Genomic DNA, 19,135 nt, shown 5'->3' with positions numbered 1-19,135 from the left:
ACCTATATTTCTCTGTATTATGCCTGTGAACAGTTTCGTTTTAAGAAATACTTCATCAATCCCAGTAAGACATTTTTAAACCACTTTGTAGATGTGCTTAGGTGTGATTTCTGGGAAGATACTTTTGAGATATTATTGCCACCTTTTTCTTTCTTTATTTTAAAGTGATGTTTAACTCATGTGCAGCTTGGTCAATAGAAGGTAATAATGATGATCTCCATGCTGTTTTTTGTTTTTAAAAAGGTTTTTCTCCATAGAAGCCTGCTGTTAAATGCAAGGCAGGGCATTTCTCCCAAATCATTTGACGACCCTACTTTAAATGAACTGCCTCCTTGTTTCTATGGCAAAATGTTTATGTGTTTGCTTCATGCTAGTCAGTCCGAAAGAGCTTAGCACTGATTTTGTGGGTTCTTCATACTTCTCTAGGTGAGCATTGCCTCTGATCCGGGGCACAGAGTTCAGCATAATACACTGAGCCCGTTCCCAAGCCCATTTCAGAGTCCTTTTCGCAGCCCCATGCGAAGCCCCTTTCGTAGTCCTTTCAAGAACTTTGGGCACCCAGGAGGAGGAGGAGGAGGAGGAGGAGGAGGAGGAGGAGGAGGAGGGAGGGCTATTGACTTCGACTGCGATGATGAAGAAATGAATCTGAATTGTTTCATCCTGATGTTCGACCTCATCTTAAAGCAGGTGACAATGCAAAAGAGAATTCTGGCATTTTAAATGAGGACGGAAATAAAGCTCCAGAGTGATGCATGAGTTTCTGGAGGGTGCTCTAATAACGCTGTTGTTGTTTATAAATGTTATACATGGGAACCATGCAATATCCAAGAGTGCGAGTCACTTGTGATGCTTGGTTCTGCATTTGCACAATGAGATTTTGGATGCATAGAATAGTCTCAGCTTGTTTTCTGAGATTCGGTTTGCAAAGAGAGGAACACATATTAGTGTAATGGGTGGCCCAGGAAGTTGCATCTTTCCTTGTTACCTAATCCATGTTTATGTTAGTAGCAAACAATGTAGCCCAAAGAAAGTGAGAACCTGGTAAAATTGGACTTCACAAGGTTGTGGATGCATTTCTTCCCACTTGAAGATGGTGTGTCTTTGGGACAAGGCAAATCAGATCACATGCTACTAACCCCAGGACATAAGCTTCCTTTTCTCTACTCATTATTTGCCATTATTTGGGCGATCTCCTCCAGCCTCACATTTTGTAGACTGGTTAGAGAACCTGTGGCACACCAGCCACCTCTGAACTCAAACTCCCCTTAGCCCCTGCCAGTATGGCCAACAGTTAGGGATGTTGGGGGAAACACCTGGAGGCTCCAGATCACCCACATCTGCTTCATTTCCCTGATAGAGATTGTTTACTTTCAACAGCAGCTTGGCAAGAAGAATTTCAACAGTTGCAGTTTTTCCTGGCATGGAGGAGTAGTGATTTTCACCTGTTGACTTCTGCTTCTTATGCAGCTGTTTTGAAGGCATGGAACATCTGCCTTTCTTTTTTTTAAGAAAATAAGTAGCCTAGGAGGTGCTTGCTTATAGATTTTGTCTTATGTCAATAGCGTGTGTGTCCTTAATTATGCTCCTTAAAACTTGCTTTTCAGATGGAATTGCAAGATGACGGCATTACCCTGGGTTTAGAGAACAGCATATCCAAAGACATAATTTCTATCATCAACAATGTGTTCCAAGCCCCCTGGGGTGGCTCTCATACCTGTCAAAAAGATGAGAAGGCCATTGAATGCAACCTGTGTCAGTCCAGTATCTTGTGCTATCAGCTGGCTTGTGAGTTGCTGGAGAGACTAGCCCCCAAAGAAGAAATCCGGCTAGTGGTAAGCGATAAACAAATGTGCAACACTCAGTGCACACTACCCTTGATGTAGTTTTCAAGCAACACCTCTTGCTTGTATCTGCTGTAGACTCAGAGGTGTTTTGCATATTGCCTGGATGGAAAGATGCATGCGTTTAAGTGTGTAGAAACCACTTACTTTTGCCTGGCTAGAACGGAGCCTATTGTACAAAGTTAAGAATTGCAGCCATTGCTCTCCTTGCTTTTGCCTCTGCCCTGTCCACCCCCAGAACGTGGCTCCTGGAAGGTTGCCAACCAGCAAATGTGGCCCTTGGGCTATAAAAGGTTCCCCGCATAACCACCCTGCTCTGGCTGGCTAAGGAGCCATGCGCACAATTATGAGTGTGGGGTTCTTCCCTTGATGCAGACACCAGGACTGCCTGTTCATAGCGCTATCAGAAATTAGCAGTTGCACCAATCAGACTCTGTGAAAGGAGAGCGTGGCAGGGAATCAGTTCAATTTCTCCCACTTCCTGCTCCCCCCTGCAACGATTGCTGATTTTTTGATAGGGCAGCACACATGGATAGACCTTAACCATGATACTGAATCCTGGCTTGCTTGCCTGGTTTAGTACAGTTGCCGAATGCCTTGGAACTTGTACGTTTCGTCTCCCAAACGGTTGGAAAGTGGAAGTGAGTATTCTGGTTTTCGAACGATTTTCGGAAGCCGAACGTCCGGTGCTGCTTCCACGGCTTCCGATTGGCTAAAGGATGCTCCTGCAGCCAATCGGAAGCCGTGTCTTGGTTTTCGAACAGTTCTGGGAGTTGAACGGACTCCCAGAACGCATTCTGTTTGAGAACCAAGGTACATCTGTATTTAGTAAATACAACACAAAAGTAAAATTAAACAATCCCTGCCCAAAGTCTGTTGTCTGTTGATCCATCTTAAGATGTCCTCCTAAGGAATGCTTGATTTAAGAGCATGTAAATGTAGGCACCTGAAAATCAACGTCACTCCATATTTGGTTTTTGAAGGAACCTACAGATAATCTGGAGGACAGTCTTCTAGATTCTAGACCTGAGTTCATTATAGGAATTGAAGGGGAGGCAGAGAACAAATCAGCACCAAAGCATGGAGAAAACCCAGGAAATCACACAGAGACAACGGAAAACACAGGTAAGCTGGAGATGAGCAACCGTGTTTCAAAACTTTACAAGCACCTGGATTTTACGATGGCCATCAAATCTAGTGCTTGTTTGATGGCATGAATTCAAACTCTTTCAATACACCCATGCCATACATTTAAAGCACTCTTATATCACTTCAACAGGCATGGCTCCCCCCCCACCCGCACAAGAATCCTGGGAATTTTGGTTGATCACGGGTGCTGGGTATCATAACTGTGTGAGGGGCCTGCATCACAAGTTGCCCCTCACTCCTGTGTCAAAGAAAAAACATTTGGCCTCCACAAATACAAATAGCCCAGTTGCTTGTGGGGCCTAGGCAATCTGAGCATATAACACCAATTTTATATCTGCTGCACTGGTTGCCAATGTGTTTCTGGGTTCAGTTTAATGTGCCTGTGATTACCTTTAGAGCCCTAAATGGCTTTGTACCAGGTTATTTGAAAGACCCCTGTACGAACCTGCCTAGACCCTAAGATCACAACAACAACGAACCAACCTATGGTCACGTAAAACATCCTCAATAAACACACGAGACGTAACCGGCTGTGTTCTTAGATAAATAAGGTATACTATTCATTGTATCAAATTTCAACAGAAGTAACTCATAAAGTTCAACAAACGAACAAAGCAGAACACCCAGTGGATCAGATCATTCTCTAGTCAGTTCATGCATAAGGTCCATCCGTGTAATGGTGTCTATTCTACCTGTCTGTTCATAAAGTCCAAACCACGTGAAAGGTTGTTACAGTTCCACAAAATCCTTTCACAGAGTCTAGACAAGGCTTTTGGCCTTGTTTTGCCATCCTGGGCTTCATCAGTAGTTAAAGCACATTGAATAGTATACCTTATTTATCTAAGAACACAGCCGGTTACATCTCGTGTGTTTATTGTAGACCCTAAGATCAGGCACAAAAGTCTTGACAGATGGATATGATCTGTCAGGTTGGTGAACCTGAGTGACAGGGCCTATTTTGTGCTGGCTCTATCCTTACAAAATGCTTTCCTGCTGGAACTATGCCTGTCTCCCTCGCTGAGTGTTTTCTAAACAGGCCTTAGAAATTTGGATGTTTCACCTTGCTTTTAATTTTTGCTGGTTTATTTTACAGGGGATCATAACTGCTGCTGATATATGGGAGCTGTGGGTTTCTTTCTTTCTTTCTTTCTTTCTTTCTTTCTTTCTTTCTTTTTACCAAATTGTCTGTGAACCTTTGCATATGCCTTTTTTATAGCAGCCATCAAAAATGACACTGAGAGGAAATTCTGCTACCAGCAGCTTCCAGTGACACTGAAACTTATCTATACAATATTGCAGGTAAAGTTTAACTTTTTTTTTAAAAAAAGTATTTATGGATTTAATTATATCATAAAGTGGTCTCTTGATAAGACACTCCCATTGAATAATGATTTTGCGACTGGTAAACTGTGGGGCACCATTTGTTTCATCATTTTGATAAACTCTTTAAGTGGAGGGGGCAAGTAAGATAAAGAGGTCCCCCAACCCACTGGAGAAGATTTTGGGTGCAGGAGGAGGGGCGGGAATGACAAAAATGAAATCTCATTATGTAAGTAGAAGTTTGTTCCACTTGTATGCTGATATCATTGTATTTCTCCCTGAAAGTGTGTGTGCTTTTCTTTTAATAATGTTTACTGGTTTTCAGTAGTCACAAGCACAGACAATCTCCCAGAAAGTATTAACATACAGGCAGCTTAAATTGCCCCGAGTCTCTATTGCTATTTATGTTAATATTAGTTCATGGTTCAATTGATGCAGTTCTGCTTTAGCTCAGAATTATAGTACCAATTGCTCTGGTCTTATTACTTCTGCTTGGCATTTCTGATTAATTGCATGGTATTTTGTCTGCTTGTTTCTAAATTTGGCAAAGGAAATGGCACGGTTTGAAGAGCCAGATATTCTATTTAACATGCTCAACTGCTTGAAGATTCTCTGCCTTCACGGAGAGTGTTTATATATTGCAAGGAAGGATTACCCACAGTTCCTAGCCTACGTTCAGGATCATATGCTGATTGCCAGGTATACTATTTTTGCCCAAGAGAAGAGTTGGTACTTTATATGAAGCTAGTGCAAGCTTGTAGGCTAAAGCAGCAACCAGGTGTTTTGGACTGCAACTCCCATCAGCCCCAGCCAACATGGCCAGTGGTCAGGCATGATGGGTGCTATAGTTCAAAACATATGGAGGACCAATGTCAGGGAAGACTGGGCTAAAGCCAATCAGTTATGGGTGACAGCTAACAAACTACTAAATGTTTCTTTTAAATCTGCATTGGGGAGCCTGCATTGGGGAGCCTGTAGACCTCTGTTCACAGGATCATAGAATTGTAGGGTTGGAAGGGACCCAAGAGTCATCTAGTCCAACCCGCTGCAATGCAGGAATGTCAGCTAAAGCATCAAAGACAGATTAAAAACCTCTGCTTAAAAACCTCCAAGGAAGGAGAGCCCACAACCTCCTGAGGTTCCGCTGTTGGTGGACTCCAATTCCCATCATTCCCTGCCAGCCACCAGGGGTGGTAGGAGTTGTAATCCCAGAACATCAGGAAGGCCTTCACCCCATCCCTGTTTCAAGTCCATTGTTAGATTTAAACTAGTGGTTTGTGAAGGGAAACCGCTGAATTCATTAAATTCACATGCAGGTGATCAAAGGTAGAAATTGTGGCCTTGTAGACGGTCCTGGCTATATAATTCTGAATACCAGTTGAGTTGTTGAAGACCATAGGAGATCCAACTGAGCTACCCTATATATAGGAGACAATGTCAGCACACATCATTTGCTTACCACTCCTATTTTAAACCTGCCATTTGAGTGACACGATAGTGGTACATCTGGGTGTGGTGGAAAGAAAATTTCTCCCTGCATCTCCTTGAGGGAAAACAGTGCTGGAACTGGGTTTTCTGGCTCTCCAGGGAGGAGTAAGAAGTTCCTGGAGCAGCAGCTTCCATTATGCTCTCAGCAAAGTAATGCAACCATTTTGTGAAGTTGGGAAGATAAACAGATTGCAAGCTGATTTGCTTGTGTCACCTCTCTCTCTCTCCCCCAGCTTATGGAGAGTTGTCAAATCGGAATTCTCCCAGCTTTCTTCGCTGGCGGTGCCCCTCCTTCTTCATGCTCTGTCTCTCCCACATGGAGCTGATATTTTCTGGACCATCATCAATAGCAACTTCAACAGCAAAGACTGGAAGATAAGGTTTGAAGCAGGTAAGCTTTTAACATTAAAAAAAGATGTAAGTGTGGAATCTGTGGCCCTCCAGAACCTTTGGACTACAACTTCCATAAGCCCCGGTTGGCATGGCCAGCGGCCAGGGATGATGGGAGCTGCTGTTGTTTCTATTTATACCATTTCTGTTCTTGCGCTTCCTTGCAGAGGAGCCCTGGCCAGCAAACAACAGAGCAATAAAGCAATACAACTAAAAATAATTGGGTTGTACAGTGGTCAATGTGGCACCTGGGCCAAAAATGGTTAATCCCTCCCCCCCATGTGAATAACAAATGCCAGCCATTTATTGCCAAGTCTTTTGTCATGAACTGAATGGGGGGAAATGTGAGTTTTAAGCAAAGGAAATGAAACAAACCTACATATTTCCAGATATTTATTGCATTAAAGGTAAAGGTAAAGGTACCCCTGCCCGTGCGGGCCAGTCGCACCCCGCCGCGGGGATTCGAACCGCGACCTTTCGATCGGCAAGCCCTAGGCGCTGAGGCTTTTACCCACAGCGCCACCCGCGTCCCATTTATTGCATTAGAAAATACAAAAAGCAGCTGGCTATGGTATCTCTCCTTACTTTAAAACCCACCTATTTTTCTGGTTGTAAATTGGTGCCAGAAACCCAGGATCACACCTTTCCAGTGCCCTATTGCTTGCTGAACCTCTCGCACTTTATGCTACGATGAAATGATGGAACATTTAGCTAGCCAAAGACCCACTTTGACCCAGAACTGTCTGGCACAATGACTATAAGTTAGTTACAACATCCAACATTTTTCTGTCAAACCTTTCTACCCAAAGCTGAAAAGAGACCTGGAAGTGAACGGAAAATGTGGATCTTCTTTCATGGGTGTTCTCTCACAAAACTTCCCACGGGCATCTGGTTGGCCACTGTGAGAACAGGATAGTGGACTAGATGGGCCGCTGACCTGAGCCAGCAAGATATTTATGTTCTTAATGTCTGATTAATGTGTTTTTTTCTTTATCTTGGGACTTTGCTGTCTGCTGCAGTGGAGAAAGTAGCTGTGTTGTGTCGGTTCCTGGATATTCACTCCGTGACCAAAAACCACTTGCTGAAGTATTCCTTAGCACATGCCTTTTGCTGCTTCCTGACTGCTGTTGAGGATGTCAACCCAGCTGTGGCTACCAGAGCAGGCCTGTTGCTAGATACCATAAAGAGGCCAGCTCTGCAGGTAGGTTAACAGTGGCAGAGGAAACATGGTCAAACCCAGCAATATACCAAACGGAAGAGTCCGCGTTTTCTGAGCACAATTCAAAGTGTTGGTGCTAACCTTTAAAGCCCTAAACGGCCTCGGTCCAGTATATCTGAAGGAGCGTCTCCAACCCCATCGTTCTACCTGGACACTTTGGTCCAGCGCCTTCTGGTGGTTCCCTCACTGCCAGAAGCCAAGTTACAGGGAACCAGGCAGAGGGCCTTCTTGATAGTGGCACCCGCCCTGTGGAACACCCTCCCAACAGATGTCAAAGAGAACAACTACCAGACTTTTAGAAGACATCTGAAGGCAGCTCTGTTTAGGGAAGCTTTTAATGTTTGATGGATTACTGTATTTTAATATTTTGTTGGAAGCCGCCCAGAGTGGCTGGGGAAGCCCAGCCAGATGGGCGGGGTATAAATACATTATTATTATTATTATTATTATTATTATTATTATTATTATTATTATTTTCTGAGTTTGCTTTCTTGTTAGGGGCAAACATGTCAAAGATGCAGTTCGACCTGTTTGCACAATCTCTCAATGTTCTTGATGAAATTGCGATATATTATTCCGTCCTATGGGGAGGAATATCATTTTTGTCACCTGCGATCAGCTGTGTCAAAGCAGCTTGGCTCCCTGCCCATGCCACCTGCCCGGAATTAAGCCCCCATATACCAAAAGGGTGTGTGGAAGCATTATAAGCAGCAGAGAAAGTTGAGGAAAGGGAGGCAGGAGGGGGAGGAAGGGCCAGTGAGAGGACAATTGTACGGGAGCAAAAGGGGCGGCTAGAAATGATGCAGAAAGATTGTAAGGTTGGATAAATGGTTTGTAGGAAGTGGTGGAGGAGAAGCTACCCCAGCTCATTTCCTATGATGTGTTGGGGCTGTTAGGTCCCACGGCAGAGACCCGGAGTAGGTCTAGGCCACGGGTTGCCCACACAATGCCTGAACCTGCACTTGCAGAGGCCCAAAAGGTTGTGTGCCTCCACCTCCCTCTCCCCTTGAAATTAGGTTCAAAACTAACCTTCAATTTAGAAGGAGCTGGGATAACTCAGTTGGTAGAGCAGGAGACTCTTAATCTCAGGGTTGTGGTTTTGAACCCCATGTTGGGCAAAATATTTCTGCACCACAGTGGGTTGGCGGTTCTCAACCTGTGGGTCCCCAGATGTTGTTGGACTACAACTCCCATCATCCCTGAGCTCTGGCCTTGCTAGCTAGGGGTGATGGGAGTTGTAGTTCAACAACATCTGGGGACCCAAGGTTGAGAAAGGCTGGATTAGATGATCCTCATGGTCCCTTCCAACTCTACAATCCTATGATCTAAGGCTTTTTTGAAGCCTAATTGTATTGGCTGTGGAAGGTGTGTGTGTAAGCCCTAGTGACACCACAATTAATGTGTGTGTGTGTGTGTGTGTGTTTTACCTTTGCCTTTTCATTTCTCCTCTCTAGGGCCTTTGCCTTTGCCTTGATTTCCAGTTTGATACTGTCGTCAAGGACAGGCCCACCATCCTCAGCAAGCTTTTGCTGCTTCATTTCCTCAAGCAAGACATTCCGGCGTTGAGCTGGGAATTCTTTGTGAATAGATTTGAAACCCTCTCTCTCGAGGCACAGCTTCACCTGGATTGCAACAAGGAATTCCCCTTCCCAACGAGTAAGTGTCGCTTCCCGATGTGACTTTTTGGTGTGGGCGGGTGTTTATGTGGAGGGGATAATATTGTCACAGTTAAATGTTCCTCACCTTTATAAGGCCTTCTTGTTACAAACATGGGGTAGAAGGCCCCATGTTTATAACAAGAAGGCCTGCTATATGTTCTGCTTCATTGGTGAGGGAACAGCTCCCAAGAACGCCTGTTAAATTTGTTGATGACTCCAGAAGTACAGCTCTGCCTTTATGGGAGCTGCCTTATGGGAGTGAAATTCCCTGCTCCAAAAGATCTTAAAAACCAGACAAGCAGAGGGAGTGGCCTGGTTCATAAACCATGGTTTATCTGTCATGAAATCAGGACTAGCAAACTCTGGTTTAAGAACTCCCTCTAAATTAACGTATGAAACCAGGATCTTGTGCATATAACCCTTTTATATATTTATAACGTTAGTTATAAAAGTATTTTTATACGGCTGTATCATAAAAGATTGGGGTGGAGTACATCATTGAAACATAAAACACCACTTAAAAAAATACAAGAGAATCGTCAAAATGACTGGCTAATAAAAAATTTGAAAAGCTGATGGCCTGTGGGCATCAAAAGGTCTTCCATGAGAGACCTGAAATGTTCAGTGATTCAGTTGACTATTATATTTACATCACAACCGGAAACATAATTGTTTAGATTTTCTGCAGACTGCCTCTGGTATGATGTTTTAATGTGTGATGTTCTGTTGTGTTTTTGTATATTCTGTTGGAAGCCACTCAAGTGGTGGCTGGGGCAACCCAGTCAGATGGGTGGAGTATAAAATACTAATAGTAGTAGTAGTAGTAATAGTAATAATAGAAAATTCAGATTAGAAACCATGATAGCTTTGCTGAAAATGACTGATTTTTTTGTGGGCTGGGATCATAACAAACTGAACTGGTTTCCTGTATCAGATAAAGTTGTTTGTGCATATGTTGGGTGAGGCACATTTGTACTCCATGTTTAGTATCCGTCTGTGCTCATCTGCCGAAGGAGTGGGGCTGACAATCTGAAATCCTTCTTTTGCAACAAGATGCACATGGTGCTTTGAAAGTGTGGGGTTCCCTTGGAACAAATTGTTCTGGAATGTGCCAAGAAATTAAACTTGACTTGTTTCATTCTATTCAAAAAGCGATTACGGCTGTCCGGACGAATGTTGCCAACTTAAGCGATACAGCGATGTGGAAAATCAAGAGAGCTCGGTTTGCCCGGAATCGACAGAAGAGCGTGCGCTCTTTGAGAGACAGCGTGAAGGGCCCGGTGGAATCCAAGAGAGCACTTTCTCTCCCAGAAACCCTCACAAGCAAAATCCGTTGAGTATTGTCTCCCCTACATTCTCCTTTCTTAATTCAACTCTGTTACCAAATTGCTTCTAGGTGGAGACTGGTTTTCAAGCATGTCTGAATAGGTTTCTCTTTCAGATGGATGTAAACATTACTTCAATAGGTATAAGACAGTAATTTTGACAAAAAGGAATACCGACTAATTAATTCTTTTAACTCTTGTTATTAGAACACTCCACAGCATGTTCCTCAAAGTATTGTTAATAATATATGGGACATCATATGAAATATAATCTGCTACATTGATTCCCAAACTCCTCTTCCTGCACAGACCACTTGAAAGTTGCTGAGGTACTTAGCAGACCACTTACTGATGTTCCTGCCTATTTGTGGCTATTGTAAGGGGCTATGATTTTTTTCTTGCGTTTTTCTTGTTCCGTTTCATTTCTTATATAGTATGTTTTACTGTATTGCAGTTTGAACACAATAGATATCAAATTGTAATGCAATGTAAAAATTAAAGAAGTAGTAAAAAAACACCAGTTAAAGATCAATATGAGTACAGTGGTATCTCAGGTTACATATGCTTCAGGTTACAGACTCCGCTAACCCAGAAATAGTACCTCGGGTTAAGAAATTTGCTTCAGGATGAGAACAGAAATTGTGCTCTGGTGGCGCGGCAGCAGCAGGAGGCCCCATTAGATAAAGTGTTTCCGGTTAAGAACAGTTTCAGGTTAAGAACGGACCTCCGGAACGAATTATGTACATAACCAGAGGTACCACTGTATTTAATATGATGGATGCCGTCATCTCTCGTCTTCAACCACAAATCCACAGACGCTTTGTGGACCACCTGAATGAAGCTTGGACCACATTTGGAGAACTCATGATGTCCTAGATACTTCTGTTTAATACTAGTGTTCAAGGTTTTCCCCCCTTTGTTTTTCGTTCTGTATCAAAATCACTAGACATGGCAAAGAAGCACTTGATCAAAGCACATACATCATAGAATCATAGAATTGAAGAGTTGGAAAGGGACCACGAGGGCAATCTAGTCCAGCTCCCTGCAATGCATGAATCTTTTGCCCAACATGGGATTCGAACCCATGAGAGTCTCATACTCTACTGACTGAGCTGGAACTCTTTAGGTTTTTTCAGTAATAGTTACAACATGTGCCCTGTCACTGAGTTATGGGTGTGGCTGCAGAGAGACTGTCTTTCGTCTAATATTAACAGGCCTATATTTTTATTTTTATTTAGCTAATAGGCTGATGAGGCATGAGCAATCTGCTCCAGCACTTGGTGGGACACCAGAACAAACTCAAGGTACATGCTGTGTTTGTGTACATGACATGATTGGTTCCAAGACAAGAGAGGAACATTTATGCAAATATTCAGATATTTTGAATCATAGAATCATAGAATCATAGAGTTGGAAGAGACCACAAGGGCCATCGAGTCCAACCCCCTGCCAAGCAGGAAACACCATCAGAGCACTCCTGACATATGGTTGTCAAGCCTCTGCTTAAAGACCTCCAAAGAAGGAGACTCCACCACACTCCTTGGCAGCAAATTCCACTGTCGAACAGCTCTTACTGTCAGGAAGTTCTTCCTAATGTTTAGGTGGAATCTTCTTTCTTGTAGTTTGGATCCATTGCTCCGTGTCCACTTCTCTGGAGCAGCAGAAAACAACCTTTCTCCCTCCTCTATGTGACATCCTTTTATATATTTGAACATGGCTATCATATCACCCCTTAACCTCCTCTTCTCCAGGCTAAACATGCCCAGCACCCTTAGCCGTTCCTCATAAGGCATCGTTTCCAGGCCTTTGACCATTTTGGTTGCCCTCCTCTGGACACGTTCCAGTTTGTCAGTGTCCTTCTTGAACTGTGGTGCCCAGAACTGGACACAGTACTCCAGGTGAGGTCTGACCAGAGCAGAATACAGTGCCACTATTACTTCCCTTGATCTAGATGCTATACTCCTATTGATGCAGCCCAGAATTGCATTGGCTTTTTTAGCTGCCGCGTCACACTGTTGGCTCATGTCAAGTTTGTGGTCAACCAAGACTCCTAGATCCTTTTCACATGTAGTGCTCTCAAGCCAGGTGTCACCCGTCTTGTATTTGTGCCTCTCATTTTTTTTGCCCAAGTGCAATACTTTACATTTCTCCCTGTTAAAATTCATCTTGTTTGTGAGAAGGAGGTGTGGTTCAGTCCAGTCCTCACAGTGATCATGTTTAGCATCTAGACAGTGATTTAGAAGAATAGACCCATAGGATTGTAGAGTTGGAAGGGACCCCATGGGTCTTCTAGTCCAACCCTCTGCAATGAAGTATCGTTCACTGGTAAACACATGGAAAGGATTGTGTCCTTTTAAAAAATGTGGTGTTAGAAATAAGAAATCAAATTCCACCCACCCCAGTGCCTACGTTGTTCTCCTTGTTGCAGTTTGGTAAATATAGTGCAGAGGAGTGTAGTAATTAAATAGTACAGTAAGGCAGGTGGTTGGAAGAAGAAATAGACTTAAGGTTTGTTACTCCTGGCAGACAAAGCCATTCTGAGTATAGCCTTTGCATTATGGAGGCACAAGCACATGCTAGCTCATACGTGGACTAACAAACTTGGAGAAAAAGCAGGAAGGAAGCATGAGCCTCAATTTGCCCAGTATACCTGAAGGAGTGTCTCCACCCTCATTGTTCAGCCCACACACTGAGGTCCAGCTCTGAGGGCCTTCTGGTGGTTCCCTCACTGCAAGAAGTGAGGTTACAGGGAACCAGGCAGAGGGCCTTCTCGGTAGTGGCGCCCGCCCTGTGGGACGTCTCCCCATCAGATGTCAAGGAAGTACATAACTACAGTACCTTGGTTCTTGAATGCCCCAGAACTTGTACGTTTTGGCTCTCGAACAATCAAAAACTGGAAATGAGTGTTCTGGTTTTCAAATGTTTTTTGGAAGCCAAACATATGGCGCGGCTTCTGTGGCTTCTCCTGCAGCCAATCAGAAGCCGCGTCTTGGTTTTCAAACAGTTCTGGAAGTCCAACATTCTGTTCGAGAACCAAGGTATGACTGTATCTGACTTTTAGGAAACATCTGAAGGCAACCCTGTATTGGGAAATTTTTTATGTCGAACGTTTTACAATTTTTATGTGCTGTAATCCGCCCACAGTGGCTGGGGAAACCCAGCCAGATGAGTGGGGTATAAAATATTTATTTATTTATTTCTGCCTGTCTATCATTGGTTATGGTAACTTATTGCAAGCATCGTTGCTTTACTCCCAAACCTCCATGCCTATAAACATCTCAGGAACATGCCAAGACTCCTTCAGGAGGGATGTTTAGTTTATATCTCCCTTGTCCCATCAGCCATCTATGCATTGCAATGTTTTCTTTTTCTGTGGTAATAGGGCAGCCTTCCCCAGACAATGACAACACCATAAAGGACCTCCTCCCAGAGGATGCTGGCATTGACCATCAGACTGTCCACCAGCTCATCACAGTGTTGATGAAGTTCATGGCCAAAGACGAGAGCAGTGCAGAGTCGGACATCAGCAGCGCTAAAGCCTTCAACACGGTCAAGCGCCACCTGTATGTCTTAATGGGCTATGATCAGCAGGAAGGATGCTTCATGATCGCTCCTCAAAAAATGCGCATTTCAACATGCTTCAATGCTTTTATTGCGGGGATCGCTCAAGTAAGTCAGCTTTATATTCCGTGTCCGATTCCCTGCATTTTTTATTATTATTTTGGGGCAAGCCACTGGATTAGCTGTTCATGACTTCAGGGGCAGCTCCAGGTTTCTGTGGCCCCTGGGCAACACAGAATCAGTCAGCCCCTTCCTCCTCTGATCAGGCAAGTAATAAAGGCTGTTGAAAAAAGATGGTACTGGTGTTTTGGAGGGATGTTATAACCACATCAAATGAAGCCTACTTCATATCTCAGCTCCCAAGCTGCCAAGGCAATGCTCTGAACCTTGCCTGGAAAATTTGTTAAGTCTGGAAGACTGTTCCACAGAAAACCATGGAAATTTTGGCACTGATTTTCCTATGCCCTGTTGCCAGTAGCCTGTTTGCGATAACACAACAACCAGTTTGCAAGCAAACCCCCTGTCTGGAAGCACCGTAGGTCTTATAAAGGATGACAGTGTTCATTCCACAAAGCAGAATTTGCAAGAGAGAGACAAGAATGTGGTTGGAGACAGAGTGGAGTTCAATGTAGTGCTCAGGAGATGGTTCCATCAGCACAGGAGTTTCTGCCTGCCAGATGGAACAAGCTCCCTTCTCCTCTTGCATATAGTTCTGGAGCAGATCTGGGGGAGCAGGGAGATGGGGGGGGGGGGAAGCCCCATTGCACTAGTGAGTGTTCTTGCACCGGTTTCCACTAGCAGAATGAATCTGGCCTTCTATCAGCCTCTTGAATCGTCACTTCAACTTTTCAATTCCTTCTTCAGAGAAACCTGGTTTTTGAAAGATGTTCTTTTCTTGCATTTGGATATTGCTGCTGTTTTCAAAGGGGGTGGAGATTCCTTATAAACCTGAATATCATTTGGATGCTGGTCCACCAGAGGGTGGTGTTGGACAGGTTTTTGTGAAAGAGACTGTAGCTGTGACCTGCCTGGATATCTCTTGTCAAGGCTGGGCAGTATTAGGTCCTAGCAGGGATGGAATGTTAACCATTAAGCAAAGGAACATCACAAAGCAAGTGGGCTAGAGCAAGAGTCAGCAACCTAAGGCCCATGGGCCAGTAGCAGCCCACAAGACTTGTCTAACTGGCCCATGGCAACCCCTGCTGCCGCCCCCGCTCTTAACCGGCGTGGGGACCGACTTCCAGGTTGATGGCACCTTTGCAGACGGGTGCTCCTCTGCCCTGATGTGCGCCAGAAATAGCGTGTGCGCATGCGTGCAGGATGGAGAAGCACCCATGCGCATGCGTATATGCTATTTCCAGCGCACTTCCGGATCAGAGGAGCACTGGTAATAGTGTGTGCGCATGTGCACAGGTGCTCCTCTGAGTCGAAAGAGCGCGTGTGCGCGCACACTCCAGCCCATCCTCCGACGGACAGAGCATCGACCGGCCCATCCTTCGATAAGGTTGCCGACCTCTGGGCTAGAGCGTAATATGGGCAAAAGTGTCCCAATATAGATAGCACACCCATGCTGCTCCCTGCATTGGTTTTCTATAAAATGCCTTATGGTTGAGATGGTGATTGCTGTTAGTAAGAGGGCCTAAGAAGAGTCCTGATGTCAGCACCCCATGTCCCACACAATGGCTTGTGGTGCCTGTGGTAAATCCACAAGCAGGACGTGAAGGCAACATCCCTCTCCCACTGCTGTCCCCCAGAACTGAGTATTCAGAGGCAAGCTGCTGCTAATCCCAGAAGTAGCTAAAAGCCATCATAAGAAGAGCCTGCTGGACCAGGCCAATGGACCACCACCTAGTTCAGCATCCTGTTCTCACCACGGGCACCCTGATGCCTGTGGCAAATCCTCAAGCATGGGTGCAACAACACTCTGCTTACCTGCGATACCCAGAAACTGATATTCAAAGGCATAACACCTCTGGAAGCAGAGGAAGAACATAGCTAGCTTGGCTGGTAGTCATTGTCGACATGCAGAGGGGCTGGGAGGCCAGCTGGCAAGCCCAGCTCGGATGTCTCCTTCCATCGGCCCATGCTCCAACGTAAATCAGCGACCCAAACTTCAAAAGCCAGGGCACGCAATTAGCAGAGTGTACTGCACACACAGAAGTAGGCGTGAGGCGTAAGTCATGCTACAGCTACAGATTTATTAAACATAAATCAGAACAAAGGAACATGTTGTCTCTCTCTCATGTCGTCTCGGAGAGAACAGCAAAAGCAAAAGCTATACACAAACGGAAGTTCCCAGCAAGCTGTGCTGGAATGTAAACAGACATGTGACATGCAACAATCTCATGCTTGTTCCTTAATGTGGAATGGAATTCTCATGAGTCATTGACAGCCCTCTCCTCCATAAACTTGCCTAAACCTCTTTTAAAGCCATCCAAGCTGGTGGCCATCGCTACCTCCTCTGGGAGTGAGTTCCAGAGTTTAACGATGCATTGCATGAAGAAATCATTTTTTTTATCTGTCCCAATTCTTCCAGCATTTGGCTTCATTGCATGTGCAGGAGTCCTGGTGTTGTGAGAGAAAGGAGAAAATATTTTTTGTGTGTGTTCCCCTTTCTCCATGTTCCTCCTTAGAGCTCTTGTTTCATTCTTCCTTCCACTTGCTTCTTTTCTCTCCCATGTGACTCCAGAGTGTATATGGAGCAAGAACTTTCCCTGTACTTTAATTCTGTAAAAGTGCCATGTGTGTATTGATGGTCTTTTACAGTTAATGGCTGCACTTGGAATAGCTCTCCTGCCAGGCACATGCACCATGTGTGCGTTTGGGGACCCATCACTACACATTTACAGGCACATAGATTCAGTCCGTGAAATGACACTTGCCAATCATAGCGAGTGCTGATTCATATTTTGTCCAGGCGAGCTAAGCAATGAGGGGGGAAATTGCCTGCAGCAAACTATGAAGTGACAAGTATCAAAGTGACAGTGTCACGGAAGATGATTCCCCATTCTGACACCATGCAAGAGGCTAAGAAAAACGGCAGCTTGTCTCTCTGGACATTTTCCTTTTTTTTTTAAAAAAAAATAATTTTTATTAACAGGCCAATCACATCATATTGTTCAAATCACATTAGTTCCAAATTATACAGCCAAATTTTAATTTTTTGGGGGGGTACCCATATATCAAGCTCCACACGAGTCCAAAATTTCGGCTAAGTCCAGACTTCACTTATTTTACTGCATTAATTAATCAGTCCTATCCAGTTCAGTCCAGATAGTTCTTTATATATTTTCTTCATCTTGTTGTTGTCGTACATTCCTTTCTTTGCGATCTCTGATGATTCTCATAAGCAGACTGAAAACTGGTTTCTCTGTGTGGGATTAGTCCAGGACAGCCCTGTTCAACACCTCCGTAAACAAAATTAATCTTCATTGTCTTTTATTTTTCCAGGCTAGCCGAATAAATCAAATAGATCAAGGGGCTCTGTCAGATCAAACTTCAGTTTCGTACTCCTTCTCTTTCCAGCATTCCTGATTCTCCTCCCCCATCTCTCTTTTCTTTTCTCCGGCAGCCTGTCATGGTGAGACGCCATTTTTTTACTGCGTTATAAAAATTCCTCAGCGTCCACCGATCTTATTTTCCACCTCCCACACACTCTTAAACTTCTGCTTATGCTTCTTAAAAAAGACGCAACGATCTTGTTTCTTTCTGGAGTGGAGGGCTATTTTTGTCACATCATATAAAGAAAAAAAAAGAGTTTTCCCTCCACCCCCCCTTCGTTCCAAACATACAGTCTCTTGGTGATGACATATCAAAAGATTTACTTATCCATCCGTCGCTTTCAGTCGCAGAGATCCATTATTCAGCAGCCTTATCTGTCGAGCTTTGCTTGATATATGTGCTTCAGCTTCATTTACAATCATCTGTTTCCAATTATAATTCCGGGCTGAAGCAACCAGCACGCGCTAATCAGAATCGGCGTCAGGAAGAGCTGACCTCACTGAGGGCTCGTGCCAAGTGTTCTGCACCCCCATCTCTCGGATCAGGGGGTGCATTGTGAACACCGCTGGCTAGGCAGCACCCCACCACATCCTGGTGGTGGGGGGGAAGGCTGCCTACTTCCCATAGCAGCCCCTAAACTACCTCATGTGGGTCAGAGAGATGTTATTGTCGGCCATCTTCCAACGCGCCCCCTGGTGGGCCCCCTCTCTGGACATTTTCCAGGTGATCACGAAAACACAGCTTTGAATTTCCATTAACACTCAGCCCCGCCAATTAAAACTGGCTCCTCCTGATCAATAAACACACAACCCATTGTCAGGAGCTTGTCCTACACTCGAGTAGGACCCTGGCAGAGACACATGCCTGACTGGCATGTTCCCTTCCTCCTGGTTGATTGTTTGGGAGCTTCAAAAGCTTTCTTCAGCCCAAACATCACAGCAACTGATGCCAATCAATACTGGCACGCTTAGGGATCCACAGAGTTTGCACAGTTCGCATGACAGACCCAGCAACTTAGCATTTTGGCTAATTTACTTTATTTGCATATAAACATACACGGAGCACTGCAACATGGCTCCGTCACTCCCCACTCTGTGGAGTCAAAACATGTACCATCATGTGATAGGCCACAATTCTATGACTGCAGTCATGGAGCAGGAATTCTAACATCCATTCCTAATTAGAATTGCTTTCCATATCTTTCTGGTTAGTGTGCACAGGGTTGCTGAAAGCTGGGAAGAATGGGGCAAATGAAATATTGTTGGACTATAAGTCCCATCATCCATTGCCATTGACTATGTTACCTGGGGCTCATGGGAGCTGGAGTCTAACGGCATCTGGTGGGCCACAGGATTCCCATACCTAGCCTAAAGCTTTTGTTGGCTGCTCTACTATGGGGTGGGCAGGGAACCTTTTTTCAGCCTGTGGCAGATGGAGCCAGAGGCAAAAGTGGGCAGGGTGGTGACTGCAAGTCTTCCTTTATGCAGGAGGCTGCTTTCTACACACACTCACAAGCAAGAGTCATGAGCAGAGTTCAAGGACCCATTCTAGCTAAGTCAAAACACTCAAGGAGGGTGTGAAGCAAGGCTGGTGAGGGGTGTGACCTGGGGCAGGGGCATAGCATGGGTTAGGGGGTTGCCAGGGCAATTGTCCTGGGTGCCAGCCCTGCAGCACTTTGTAAGG

The 19,135-nt window shown here is 44.6% G+C and overlaps 1 protein-coding gene across 6 annotated transcripts in view; it reads left to right on the top strand.

The window, feature by feature from the left end:
* UNC79 (unc-79 homolog, NALCN channel complex subunit) overlaps window positions 1–19,135 on the top strand; it is a 133,065-nt gene that overhangs the window by 55,468 nt on the left and 58,462 nt on the right. For 5 of the 6 annotated variants that reach the window (XM_053376274.1, XM_053376264.1, XM_053376261.1 and 2 more), the window contains 11 exons: window positions 427–687; window positions 1,605–1,832; window positions 2,825–2,966; window positions 4,210–4,289; window positions 4,861–5,009; window positions 6,032–6,189; window positions 7,208–7,389; window positions 8,862–9,063; window positions 10,218–10,397; window positions 11,629–11,694; window positions 13,773–14,059. In XM_053376274.1, coding sequence (XP_053232249.1) covers window positions 427–687; window positions 1,605–1,832; window positions 2,825–2,966; window positions 4,210–4,289; window positions 4,861–5,009; window positions 6,032–6,189; window positions 7,208–7,389; window positions 8,862–9,063; window positions 10,218–10,397; window positions 11,629–11,694; window positions 13,773–14,059 — 1,935 coding nt within the window. Of the gene's footprint in view, window positions 1–426; window positions 688–1,604; window positions 1,833–2,824; window positions 2,967–4,206; window positions 4,290–4,860; window positions 5,010–6,031; window positions 6,190–7,207; window positions 7,390–8,861; window positions 9,064–10,217; window positions 10,398–11,628; window positions 11,695–13,772; window positions 14,060–19,135 lie in introns of all 6 variants that reach the window. The other variant, XM_053376242.1, reaches the window with a different exon arrangement.

Source organism: Podarcis raffonei, chromosome 1, assembly GCF_027172205.1.
Source record: "Podarcis raffonei isolate rPodRaf1 chromosome 1, rPodRaf1.pri, whole genome shotgun sequence".
In the NCBI taxonomy this organism is placed as follows: domain Eukaryota; kingdom Metazoa; phylum Chordata; class Lepidosauria; order Squamata; family Lacertidae; genus Podarcis; species Podarcis raffonei.
This window is presented reverse-complemented; position numbering and strand designations above follow the sequence as displayed.